Raw genomic sequence first — 14,153 nt, 5'->3', positions numbered from 1 at the left:
AGAATATATTCTGGAATGGGTCAGGTATTGTTATTCCTATCCTAAGTGTAGTTCCCAAATGCTTCTTGCCTTCTGAATTTCTGATTCTGTGATTCTGTAAGTTCTCTAAGGAGAAACCCTCACAGAGCAACCTAAACTGAAATAACCATTAACAGGGAGAAAAATTCTTTTCCATTTGTCATTCATTAAGACATATGATCAAGTACATGATGGAATCACGTGTAATTCATCCATCTGATTTAGAAGCAAAATGAGGAATTATCTCGCACTACATATAGAGATCATATTTTATTTGCATTCCATAGACTGGCAAAATCCAACATGAATATATTATCTTCAAGGACACAATTTCTGTAATCATGCCACTCGAGGAGCAGTTTAAAATAGCAAATAAAATCAAACTGGAGCACTCAGCATCCTTATCAAATGAGAATCACATACAAAAACCCGCTTTCTTCTTTTCAACTTCAGCTGCAGGGACCAGAAATAAACGGCCCCATCTTCTCTGATCATGATTAAGGTGTCGTCAGGCGCAGAGAGAATGCACAGCACGGGACCCCCATACGACAGCCCTCGCAGCACAGCAGGCAGCTGGGAGGAAACCTCTTTCTGGCGAGCCAGAGCACCAGCTTGCTCTGAATACACTAACTGCAGGTACGTGCAGAAGCCATCCTGGTGAAGAAAGGAAAATTCAGTAAACGTCTACTGTCTTTCAAAAATTCTCTTTATCCTCAGGACATGGATAAGTCCTGACATAATTAGTAGCTTATCGATGTGAACTTGGTTGCCAAAAACTCGGGGCTAATAACTGGGGTGCGCCTGTTCGGCTAGGGCTGGAAATCTGCTACTCAGTGTCTCGCTTCCCTGCCCAGTCTCTCTGTCTAAAGATGATGGTGAGGGTTGAGCACATACCCTGTTCCGTGCAATGTGGACCTTCACCTCCGTTCTTGCCATAGCTGGATAAGGTAGGTACTGTTACTCTCCTCATTTTACAAATTGGGGAACTCAAGCCTAGAAAGGTTAAATAATCTGCCTAAGATCAAACTACTAGTAAGTGGCTGGCCTGAGACTTGAGCCCCCATTGGTCTGACTGCACAGTTCTGACCCACCAGGATGTATGCCTCATTTCGAATCTCGGCAGTGCACGTAGGGAAAAGCCGACCTGCGGTCTGGGGAAGGGGTGGGCGTGCCTGTAGGGCCTGGGAACATCTCCATTTTCTCTCCGCTTCCCCCAAAGCCCTAACTCACTAGAGTCTTCCCTTCTCTTCCCTGGAATCCTGACTGTTCCCTTTCAAATGAGATGACAGTGAAAACACTGTATTTGCTTTGGTTGGGGCAGTGGCCCGAGGTCTGAATAGAGGTGAATGCCGCTCAGCTTGTCATTTTAGAACTTGATTCATCCTAGAACAATAGGATACTGATGCACAATGGCAGAGAATTTTAAAAGCAGATGTCTCAGCTCCTCATTATACAACCCAAATTGGGAAACATTAATAATGACGATGATGATAACATTTGTTGAGAAATTACTCTGTGGCTGCCCGTTCTAAACACTTTCCATGTGTCAGTGATCTGATTATCACCAGGTGTTGCTTGTTCGCAGGATTGCTTGCTCACCGGTGTTTCACTTTTGCTTTTGGGTAAGGTGGCAGATGTAGCCTTCATTTCCTGGTTTTAGGAATGCCTTCTTGGAACTTGCCTGAGCTACTGCAATTCCTAGTGAAGCTATTCCAGGCATATCCTGACATTACGAGAACTTGAAAATTGTGAATATGCATGTCCCCTTGGTTCAACTTCAACTTGGCAAGGGTACTGAGGGGCATAGGGTACTCCAGAAAGGCTCAGAACCAAACATTTTATACATTTTCCTCACTAACTTCAAGTCTGACTCACAAAACACAACCCAACTTACCCACTGAATTCTACCCACTGCTTCATAGTCTATTTTCATGAAAAGTTGTTCTATTTGTTCAATACTCTAGAGAGAAAAAAATCAATCTGTGTTTAGAGTAAACTATTCACTAGATTGGTGGGCGACAGGATACAGGAGGGGGAAGATATTCATTTTTCCAATTTTCATATTCAAAAACGCATACTACTCTAAGATCTCTGGAATGTTTGCTCCAAAACATTAATAGGACTGTTAATCTGAATTCAGTGCACTGACACCAGAACTCTTCCCCAGCAAGAGGCTGAGCTCCTCGAATGTCTATGTTTGAAATCAAGCCTTAATTAGTAGGAGGAGCTGTGGGTCTCCCAGGGCTTATGCTCCCAGGGGGTCCCACTCCACCCTAGTCAGTTCCAGCCAGAGGACTGAACTGAGTTTCAGTTTGAGACACTGAAACTCAAAGTGTATCAATATCTTTGAGTGTGTCCCCACTTTGAGATACACAGCAAAGCAAATTCTGAGGACAGTGGTTGGGATGGTGAGGATACTCACTTGGGTGTAGCCAGGACAAAAAGGTGCGCAAGTCATAAGAATTACTTTCAAGTGTTAGAAGGATCATTGTGTGGGAGAGAGAGTAGATTCCTTCTGTGTGGTTGTAACAGGCAGACTGTAAGATGGATCCCACGATCCCTTCCTCTTGGTATTCAGGCCGATAAAACCCCCTCTCTTTGAGTAACTTGCTGGTAACCAGTCATTACTTCTGGTAGGCTCTCTCTCTCCCTAGCTGGCTTTGAGGAAGCTGGCTGCCAAGCCATGAGCTACCCTATAGAGGCGCCTACGTGGAAATGGCCAACAGCCAGCAAGGGACTGAGGCCTTAGTCCAACAACCCGCAAGAAACATGGCAGAGACCATGTGTCCTTGGAAGTGCACTGTTCCCCAGTCAAGCTGTCAGATGAGACCCTAGCATAGCTACCACCTTGCTATAGCCTCACGAGACTTACAAACACTGAGAGATAATACATGTGTAGTTTTAAGCTACTGAGTTTGTGGTAATTTTGTTCTGGTGCCGTGGATAACTCAGAGAGTGGTGCAGAAGCTTAGAAACTGGGCTAATGGGTAGGATGTCAAGAAAGACCAATTTCAGCTCATAAAGGGAAAAAAACAAATTTAAGGTCAGAGCTCTCCAACCTTGAAACGGGCTACCTTATAAAGTATCGAGTTCCCTTAAGCTGAAGGTATTCAAGCGTATGCTGGCTCCTGGCTTAGCAGAGAATAGAATCTGTGCATTGAAGTGGTTATATACTAAGTGACCTCTAAGGTCCTTTCAAACCCCAGGATTCCATAATTGCAGCTTCAACAGAGATGGTCAGGTTTTATGTCTATTTTGGGGAGTGCGGTGTTGGCTTTTCTCTTATAAGTCTCAGGGGTGTTTGCCTTTGCTCAGTAATGATACCAAATGGAAAAAATGAGATGATGCCTTATTTCAAGACACCAGGGCATTGCCCCTTGGTGAGTCGATACCCAGTGCCAGTGTAGGGGTCGTGAGGAGAGACCCTGGCTGTGGGACTGAGCTCAGACCCAGTTCCCTCTACATCATGCTCCAAAGGAGACATCTCACACCCCTGGGTGTGGCTGCAGCGCAGACATTACCATGGCAACTAGGCAATACCACGCACATAATAAGTAACAAATATTTTTGGAACGAAAGTCCGAACAGACCCAAACACCTAGAGGGATGGCTTCCCGAGAGATTAGGATGAGAGATGCAACAGGAAACAGAAAAGCTCAGGAGGGGGGCAGTCACTGCCTGGGCTCGGGCTGCCCACCCAGACCACCCCTGTCACCAAAAGCAGAGCCTGGGACAGGTGTGGGTCCACCTGGGCAACTTGGAGCTCCGGACAAGGTGGCATGAGGCAAGGGCCGTGCAGTGTTGTGGACCACAGTGGGAGTGGGCCCTCGGGCAGTACATGGGCCATCGTACGGCCACTCCTTGGTCTTGCAGCACCGTGGCTCTGCCCAGAGAGATGCAGCCTCCCCCATCAGTCACAGCGAAAGGGGCACTGGGGTCTGCATGAACAGCCTCTGGCCCTGCCCTGGGGAACTGCCTTCTCAGCATGATTATGTGAGAGACACCGGACCACTTCCTCCTCACATCGCTCACTCATTGAGCACCAGTGGCATGACAAGCCCTGTGTCAGATGCTGCAGCTTCAGAGCTGAGAGATGCCTTACTTGCCCTCATGGCGTTCGCTGTCCAGCAGGGTCACAGCAAAGCAGCAATGCAGTGCCCAAAACAAATTCTGTGTTACAGGAAACTGCGGACCACTATCAGGTTAAAAGGAAGAGCAGCTACTTCTTTCTAGGAAAGTTAGGACAGCCTCGTCTGAGTCCATGATGACTGTACTGCATTAAAGTCAGTCATTCATTTAACAGCATTTATTGGACATCTGTATGGGCCAGGCATGGTCCTAAATTCTGGGAACATAAGAAAAACCAGAATCCAGGGAGAATTAGTACTCAGGCAAAAAATGGGAGGAGAGTATTCTAGGCAAGGGAACAGCACGTGGGAAGATACGGGAATAGGAAAATAGGGCATCACCTTCTCTGCTCCCCACGGGAACCACAAGTTTTGGTGTAAGACCCCCATTCCTCTAGGTGGCACCCATATCTGAAACACTCACCCTGTATATTGTGCCCCTGAAAACGCAGCCCAAGGTTCATCTCCTCCAGGAGACCTTCCTGGCTCCCTGGTCTGCTTTAGATGCTCGCGTAGCACCCAGGCTGAATTCTAGGCCAGCTCTGACCTCCCCGAGGGCAGAGTCCACTTGACTGATGCTGTGTCGCTAGTAAATGTTTATTGAATGAATAAATGAGTGAGTGAATGAATGCATGAGAGGAGAAGAGAATGAGTAGATCACTGACTAGGGGGGGCAGGCATGCTAAAAATGCAGGTAATTAGACTGCTTTGGCTAAAAAGATCTGGGATGTTGTTAAAACACCTGATAATTTATCCATTGAAAACACTCCTCTCTCTACCCCATAGTTTTTTGTTTAATATTATGCATACAGAGTAGATATTTTTAAAAGACGGGTGATTTTTAATGATCACTTCTCCGCAGCAGATGAAACTCTAAACACACATAAACTTCCACTCGAGCCATGGAAACCGAGGGCTTTGTAACTCAGAAGGGGCACTGGGGACCTCACCAGCCTGCAGTCTGACGATGGTGGGATTTTGTTTAAACTCCAGGGACAAGATCATAGTGCATTACCTTGAATAATTTTTTTCTATAGTTTAAGATGTAATCATGAAACCTTAGCAAGTAGAGCTTAAACAGCCTCTCCTGTTATCCTATGTATTTTATCTTATGAATACAGCCTTGTTCATTGCTCTGTTGGAGTTTTGTGTCCCCGCCTCCCGGCCAAATTCATATGTTGAAACCCTAATGGCCAATGTGATGGCATTAGTAGGTGAGGCTTTGGGAGGTGCTTAGGGCGTGAACGTGGAGCCCTCAAGAGTAGGATTTGTGATCTTACTGAAGGGACCCCAGTGAGCTCCCTCACCCCTTCTGCCCTGCTAGGATCCAACGAGAAGTCTGCAGCCTGGAAGAGGGCCCTCCCTGACCCTGAGGGCACCCTGACATCAGTTCCAGCCTCTGGAACTGTAAGAAACAAATGCTTGTTGTTTATAAGCTTCTCATTTTATGGTTTGTTTGTTTGTTTTTTAACAGCAGCCTGAACAGGCTAAGATATTCAATAAGATTTCATATTCTGGGCTAAAAACTGGGCTAAACAGGACTGCAGAGAAAATATTTAAAATCCTTAATTCCAGCAGCTTGGGGGTGGGAAAAGTGTCCCAACTCTTTGGAAACAACCCACATGGAAATAACCAGTGATCTAATAAGAGCCTTTTTCTCCTTTTCCAGAAAAGTCTCTAAGTATCTTGTTGGCCTCGTGTACTAAGTAATTTAAAACTATTTTCCTATATGAACTGTTGTTCAGTAGGTCGGCTGGGTGTTAGCAGAAATCACAGTTCAGAGCTGAGAGTGATTGTACAGATAGGTCATCAAGCCTAATTGGTTCCTATGGTTGAAATTTTCACCGTGGTTTCAATGATCCAACATTTCTAAAACCCATCTACTTTCTTCTGTGACCTCATGCTTGCTTCATTATGCATTTTTAACTTTCCATATCCAGCAGCCTTCCTCTCTTCTCATACTCCTAGGAGGGAAAACCAATAGTTAGCTCTGAACATAGTTGCATTTTGTTTAGGTGTAAGAGTGTAAGAGTGTAAGAGTGTACACTCTTACACTCTTTGGGTGTAAGAGTCCAAAGAATGGAATGTCTAATTGGACCTACCTGAACTCTGTCAACTTCTAGCGTGCTATCCCTTTTGTTCATTTCTCTGATGCATTCATACTTTGTTTCTAATTCCATTAAGAAGTGACAATTACAGAGAATTTATTCTTCCTTGCCATTTTGTAGGAATTAAAAGGCATGTACTTTTCACTGAAAAATCAACCATCAAAAAGAGAATCAAGGGCTTCCCTGGTGGCGCAGTGGTTGAGAGTCCACCTGCCGTTGCAGGGGACACGGGTTCGTGCCCCGGTCCGGGAAGATCCCACATGCCGTGGAGCGGCTGGGCCCATGAGCACAGGCTGAGGCCTGTGCTCTGCAACGGGAGAGGCCACAACAGTGAGAGGCCCACATACCGCAAAAAAAAAAAAAAAAAAAGAATCAAATTAGAAAGCTCACCTGCTCAATTCCTACCTGAAAGAGTGCATTTAAGTGTTGTAGATCTTCAAGGGTCACTTGATGTTCAATCTCATCAAAACAAAAAGAAAATAAATTAAAAACATATAATGCTAATAGTAATGCCCATAACATGCAATTTCTGGAAACCCATAATTCCTCTCTCTATGGGAGGCCAATATGGGGTGGCTAAGCCTCTGAGTAACACTTAGGCTGTTCCAACCGTCACTGTTCCCAGTGTCTACTCCAATTCAGCTGATTCCTCAGGCCCAAGTTCTGGGGTAGGCTTGGCTCAACTGGGCTGGAAGGAAGGAAGGAAGGAAGAGGTGGCGGGTGGTGGAAAGAAAGGAGAGGATAGACATTGACTTGGGAAAGAAAAGATCAGGGACGGGACTGATATGAGAAAAGGGAGAGTGAAAATATTTTGCCAGATCACATTCCAAAGACGCTCTCTTCCCTGTCAGGAGTCCAGCGCATCAGAACTGCCTAGTGCCGCATCCTCTGCTCCTTGGTCCAGCTCACCCCAGGCTGAAACAGGAGGAGGCCCTGGGGGAACTGATCTGTGGCCTCTTTTTCTGGGGTAAATTTTCTGAAGCTATGGTCAGAGGCTCTTGGTACCCTTGGTGTTAGGGAATTTGGTTACCTTTTAGTCCCCTGTCCTTAGCTCAATAAACAGATTCCCCAGAGAATGCCTCTGCCTCACCTCCAGTCTCTTAGCTACTATCTCAGCAATTTGGCTTTTATAAATGAAAATCCTTAAACTTCCGGCTTAGAAAGAATGAATAAACTGTCACCAGTGGGTAGAGCTGAGCTGAGCTCTGACGTTCTTGCACCATCTCCTGAGGCCCGAGGAAGATAGCAAAGGAGGAAATAGGCTATTTCCCCAATAGGATCATCTTCTGAAATCTCTCTGACCACCTCCAAGCTTCCAAGGTGGTGGCCTTTACCATAAAACTCAGACTGACACCAAAGTTCCTGGGAGATCCACAATTTTGTAAAGTTGAAGCACCTTTCAAGTTCTGTCCTAAATGACTCAATAATTACTTTTGAACTTGCTTTCACCAAGGAACAAAATTGGAAACCTAGCTCTAGAAGGGGAAAACACTCCTCCTGAAGTTTCTGCTTAAAATTTCCCGGTAGGGCTCTTTTGGCAAGACCTGAGCCCAGGAGGTAATGTTTAAAAAGCTGACTGGGAGAAAGACCCCAACAATATTTGACTACACATGAAAGATGATTCCATCACACTGAGGGGCCATTTGCCCTCCCCAGTAAGAGATATTACCACTGAATGAATTCAACATTTTCTTAGACTACGCCAGCATCCAAAGAAGCAGTGAGACTATACCAAGCTCATATCAGGCTCACACACAACATCTATGGGAAAAATGTGCTTGAATCTGAGACCTAACAAGAAGATGTTGCCTCTAAGAGCATGTGACTTCTTATCCTACATCCCAGATGTGACTTCCAGAGGGTGAAACAATTTTTTAAGGATTTGAAAATTATTCCCCTTAAGGTTGGAATATTATGGGAAAAACATGGTATTATTTCAGTTTTCAGATTGTATTTTTCTGAGCCTTTACAATTAAATACACAGTATGCTTTATGAGTCTATACATAAGACATTTATTCCTAAATTTATATTGCTAAAAACACTTATATCCCTAAAAAGTGGTGACTCTAGATTTGTACAAAGCAGTCAAAACATACTGCATATATGTTATCCTTACCGCAGACTTCTATCCTTCCACTGCCCCTGAATATCTTTTTCTCTTAGCTTCAGAATTTCCTGAAATTTATATCATGATCATTACTTGTCCACTAACCACCTTATTATGTGAAATGGGCCTTTCACCCTTCTCTACCTCCATTTCTGAAAAAGAACAAATAACAAAAAATTGCCTACCTCCCAGGAGGGGGCTCCCCAATCCAGAAAGAGACTAATTCATCTTCTCTCCTTAAATTTACTAGAAATGCTTCTGCGAGAGTGAAGTGAATGCCATCACTAATAATAGTAATGAAGGGCATGAAACCAAAGCCAGTGATTATATAATTTATGAAAGGTTTTACAGCAATTTTCAGTTAAGTATAAAATGTGACCAAAAAGCCTCACTCTCTCCCTTCACAACTTCTCCCCAGAGCCATCCTTCTATCCCCCAAAGTATCCTACCCAGCCTGCCTCCTATTTATTTGCTCATGACACACCTACAGCCTCTGGCACCTTCCAAGCTTTGCTCTCTGTTATCCTGGTCATTCTATTCCATCTTGGCCTCCTGTTACAAATACACGTGCTTCCGGCCTCCCCTTCTCCCACTGTCCACAAAAATAAGGAAGTGAATGAAAACCCTAACCTTAACCCTAAGTACAGAAGACTTTTCAGGGCTGCAGTACCGAATGATGTTAACGAGATTTCTGTTGCACTTAAAAAATCAGTTCTTAAATCTCACAGCCCTAATCAAATTTTCATATGTCGTGACGGAATGCAAAAATCCAGTGATCATTAGCCAACTTCTTTTGAAAAGGCAGCAATATAAATACGTTTTGGAGAAACACAGCTACAAAACAGAGCCATTATTGTGCTCTTTCTTGAAAATATAAGTCAGGCCTTCACATAATTGCATGTTTTTAAGGCAGATTTGGAACACAAAGCAGAGAAAACATATGTCCCTTTCGGGGACTCCTGTGTTTGGCAGGGCTTGAAAATTTGTAACTGCCATCGACAGCCAGTCACATTGCATCACTTGAATGACTTGTTTTCCTACAAATAAAAACAGAGAAAAGCCTGACTATTTCCAAACTATCATAGCTATAGTGACAACCATAAATAATTGAGTCCAGAGTTGTGGAGTCAAGTTTTAAACATACTGTCTATTGCCCAGCAATGCATTTTGTTGTATTCAAATGCATTTTCAGAGAAACCTACCTAGATATTCTCTAATATCCTATATTGCAGAGGGTTCATGGAGCTGTGACTCTGTTTGTCCTTACACTGCAGTCTCCCCGAAAGCAAGCAGTTTTTATGACTAGAGTGGTTTTCCCATAAGGGTTCATTTGCCGGCTGGTTGCTCATTTGCAATGCAAATGAGCCCTCCTATGGTTACATCCCAACATTTCTTTGCTTCTCACTGTAGAGTCTCCTCGGTCCGGATGGTTTAGGGGTAACTTCACATCTATGACAAGGGAATTGACTAATTAATTGAGTAAAGTATCCTTTTGAAAATCTGTTCCTTGAGTGTCTGTCTCTATAGCTTCAGAAAACAGATAGTTACGATCCCGTGGTCTTAAGATTCTTAAAAGAGATAGTAACTCCAGAAGATTTGAGGGGTTCTCTGGGTTGAAATTTAGGGGCTCCCATGGTGGATCGTCCTGATGAAGAGGAAAAGGGGAGGCTGCAGGGAGTTCTCCAGTGAACCTAGACTGTGAAAGTGACCTTTCTCTTGTGTGACACAAGATCATAACCACAGGAAGAAGAGTCAAAAAAAGGCCTGTGGGGCTTCCCTGGTGGCGCGGTGGTTGAGAGTCCGCCTGCCGATGCAGGGGACACGGGTTCGTGCCCCAGTCCGGGAAGATCCCACATGCCGCGGAGCGGCTGGGCCCATGAGCCATGGCCTCTGAGCCTGCGCGTCCGGAGCCTGTGCTCCGCAGCGGGAGAGGCCACAGCAGTGAGAGGCCCGAGTACCGCAAAAATGGAAAAAAAAAAAAAAAAAGCATCTTGATTAGTTGCTAATAAAACTAAAAAAGAAAAAAGGCCTGGGTGATTCTGCCAGGAACTTTCAAACTCATGATAAACTGAGGCTTTAAAAAAAAAAAGATTGTCTTTTTAGCCATCTTAGAAGCAGGAAGATGAGAAGGTGGCTTCCATTTTAAACTAATTAACGCAGCCTTAAACAGCACCGCCACTAACATCTAACCTTTATGTGAGCTTATTATGTACAAACTGCTGGATACTTTACCCGCAGGTTTCCATTAATCTTCATAACAACTCTGTGAGGGAGACAGTATTATGGTCCCCATTTTACAGACCAGGAAATTGAGGCACCGAGAGCTCAATTAACTTGCCCACTTTCTCACAACCAGTAAGTGCTGGCACCAGGACCTAATACCAGCTCTCTTTTCTGCTGCCACACCTCTGCTGGAGGTCCCCAGCCAGTTCCTGTTCCATCTCCCAAGAGAACACGGGCAGATGGGTAGACCGGAGGGGTGTGGACTTCCAGACCTCCAGTGTCCACTATCACTCATGTCTCTCCTCTGGAGAGACTAACAGTCAGAGTGGATTGTTTCAACCCAAGTGACTAGTCCCCTAGAAGTGAACCTCAAATTTCCCTTTACTTGGAGGCGTTTTTACCTTGCTGTTTTAGTTATGATTATATGTTATACGGTTAAAGGTACGGTGACAATTGAAGAGTCAAACCTCCTCCTTCATTCAGTGAGTATTAAAGACTTCCCACCACAGGGACATTCTACAGCTTCCACAAAGTTTTTTTTTTTTAAGATTTTTTTGATGTGGACCATTTTTAAAGTCTTTATCGAATTTGTTATAATATCGCTTCTGTTTTATGTTTTGGTTTTTTGGCCACGAGGCATGTGGGATCTTAGTTCCCCGACCAGGAATCGAACCCTCATCCCCTTCATTGGAAGGCGAAGTCTTAACCACTGGACCTCCAGGGAAGTCCCCTCTACAAGTCTTAAAGTGGATCCAAATGGGCTGCAAGGAGCACCCCAAGCATTTCCCAGCTTGCTTCTCTAAATTAACCTAAAACGAATACTTTGCTGTTTTCCAGCTGCTTGGGTAGATTCCGTGGCCTCTCAGTGGTTAAAAAAAAAAAAAAAGAGAAATGCTTCTGCCAGCCTTAGCAAATAAGAATGGCAAAGCTGACCTTGCACGTGTGCACTGATCGGTTGTAGCAGTCAAGTACTATGTTGAGAAGGATTCTGAGGCTCTTGGCAGGGAAAAACCAGGATGGATTCACTCAGTTTGCCACGAGCACTGGGGGGTGGAGAGAGAACAGAAGCAACAGACCTATACTAAGAACAAGGCGATGGAGAAATAGAGAAGAACTGAGCTGGAAGGGGTCTCAGAACCGTTATAGTCATGCCCCTTCCTTACAGCGCGGAAGCTGAGGACCGGAGAAGACAAGTCCCCAAGGAAGTGAGTGGCAGAGCAAAAAAAGTCTTCATCTATATCCAAGGCCAGTACTCCGTGAGCAGCTCTGGCTCTTGTAGTTCTAACACAAATAAAAAATAGCTGCTGTGTGCCCGTTTTCCCACAGCTCATTTAAATATGTGTCACTGAAGCCATGCCTTTTCCTTTGAAGCGGCATCATCGCACATCCTCCTGCACAGCCTTGATTCCACACCAGCCCACACAGGCTTCGAGCCAGGAGCTGCAGATCCCGCCACCGTTCTGAGATGGCAACGGGGAGCCTCAGGCCTCGGAGGCACCCTGTCAAACACAGCCCAGCTACAAGCAATATGGCCTGGGTCACCACAGGCTCCAGTGTGGCTAACCCAGTCAGCAAAGGAGCAAAACCTGGCCTGGCCGCAGTCGGTGAAAAGGTCACCCTCAACCAGGAAATGTCCCATAACCTCTGACAATGACTGAAAAGTTCTCATGGAAGCCTGGAAGACTGAAAAAGTGTTTGCTGGGCAAAGTGAAGGTCGGAGTACGACCTACACGGTTGAACTCTCTATGCACTGACTTGAGAGGTGACCGGAAATAGATTGTTCAGGAAGAACCTCAGTGGCTGAGATCACACGGGGGCAATTCGTTTCAAATATTCTGACCCGTTTGACATCATGACTCAATGCACACTAGGCAACAAAAGTTTCCCAATACACGACTTGTGCTTATTCAGAAGATGCGCTCTGATATTAACTAATAGCTGTCATTGTTTTAGATGTCAGTCATATTCCAGCAAATCAGTCTCCTGACCCATTAATTGATCTCGCCCTCACTATGAAGATCCCTGCCCTGAGGAAAGTTCCTTTTGATATATTATCTGCATAGGTCACAATGGCAAAAAGAACAAAACCCCAATTTTTTTTTTCTTCCCCGCCGCGCGGCTTGTGGGATCTTAGTTCCCTGACCGGGGATCGAACCTGGGCGGGCCCTCGGCAGTGAAGGCGCGAAGTCTCAACCACTGGACCGCCAGGGAATTTCCTATTTTTTAATCTCCTCATCGTCCATTTCCAAGCTCACTGTCCAGCATTCATCCCATTTCTGCTTCTCGGGCCCCGTTTACTTCAATCACTTGGGTAGCCTGGTGTGCTGTTTCCTCCACGTGGGGTGGCCTCCACTTTGTAATATCTTGGAAAAACTCCTAGAGATCCTTGAAGGCCCATCTCATATGCCACCTTCTCCGAGAAGCCTTCCTTGTCCTCAAAAGCCAGAAGTCATGTCCCCCTCCCCGTCTCCCCATCAGGGGCACGTGTTTTTGGATACACATCTCTCTCTCTTACTGAGCTCCTGTTTTCCTAAAACTTAGTCATGAGTCCATTATCTGTACAGATTTTTCTCATTCATTTACTTAATATTTTTCTTTAAATACACTCACTTATTGTACATATTACCTTCTTTAGCCTCATCCAAAACAATGGTAATCAGGAAATCACGGTTCGGTTCGATGTGCTTGTTAGATTTCCAGGGAACATTAACATAAATATACCATTATTAAATTAAAAAAATCTCATTTTGGTACTCTAAAACATTTCCTTTGAGGAAAAACTGCTAGTTGTGTAAGGTCTTGAGGGGCTATATTTTGTTTAAATTTGAGTTTTTCTCTAGGGCTCGGTGTAAAATACGGCTCCATAAATGTTTGCCAAATTAAAATCAGATGAGATGGATTAATTGGAATTTATTCATACCCTCAACATATTAGCATGAATCTGATTTATCCGGAGAGGCATTTGTGGTCTTGGGAAGCAAAGAATGAGACTTGAAAGGAGGTGGACCTAAGAAAGGAAAATGTTGATAGGTGTGGAAAGGAGAAAGGAAAGACACCTGCAGAAGCTGGGCCCGGCCGATTTTGGGATGCTCAGCGAGGTGCGTGCCCGCTGGGAAGGTCGGTAACGGAGCAGCAGACGGCGGATGGGTCTGGATGGGTCTTCCGTGGGAAGAGGAGGTCACAGCACACCTGATATGGACCCCAGCTTTAAACAGTGTCACTGGCCACGGACCCTAGGGGGCTCCAGCGCAGCCCTAAGCCCTGCGCGAGAGCCCGCATGGCCCACAAAGGCGGTCCGATCGCCGCTCCCTCACCCTTTCCGTCCGCAGGCTCTGGTGTGGAGGCGGCACCCACCTCCGGGCCACGTCCTCGATTCCGATCGAGGGGCTGCGCATCTTCCCCGGGTGAGGCAGGCCCGCGGCAGCCAGGCTGGGGCGTCTGCCGTCCGCAGCCCTGCTCCCCCGAAGGCCGAGGTCCGGCGGGGCAAGTCTGAGCTCGAAGCATTAGCGGCTCCCCCAGGATCGCCACTGCGTTCAGGTTGCTGCCCGGACCCCATCCCGAGACACAGT

The 14,153-nt window shown here is 45.5% G+C and overlaps 1 protein-coding gene across 1 annotated transcript in view; it reads right to left on the bottom strand.

Annotated features, from left to right (window-relative positions):
- Nucleotides 1-412: 412 nt before the first annotated feature.
- Nucleotides 413-14,153, bottom strand: part of TEX26 (testis expressed 26) — a 52,985-nt gene continuing 39,244 nt past the window's right edge. Inside the window, 1 exon segment of the mRNA XM_079903441.1 lies at nucleotides 413-672. Within this exon segment, the coding sequence (XP_079759567.1) occupies nucleotides 527-672 (146 nt within the window). The 3' untranslated portion in view covers nucleotides 413-526.

Source organism: Stenella coeruleoalba, assembly GCF_951394435.1.
Source record: "Stenella coeruleoalba genome assembly, chromosome: 18".
NCBI classification, from domain to species: domain Eukaryota; kingdom Metazoa; phylum Chordata; class Mammalia; order Artiodactyla; family Delphinidae; genus Stenella; species Stenella coeruleoalba.
This window is presented reverse-complemented; position numbering and strand designations above follow the sequence as displayed.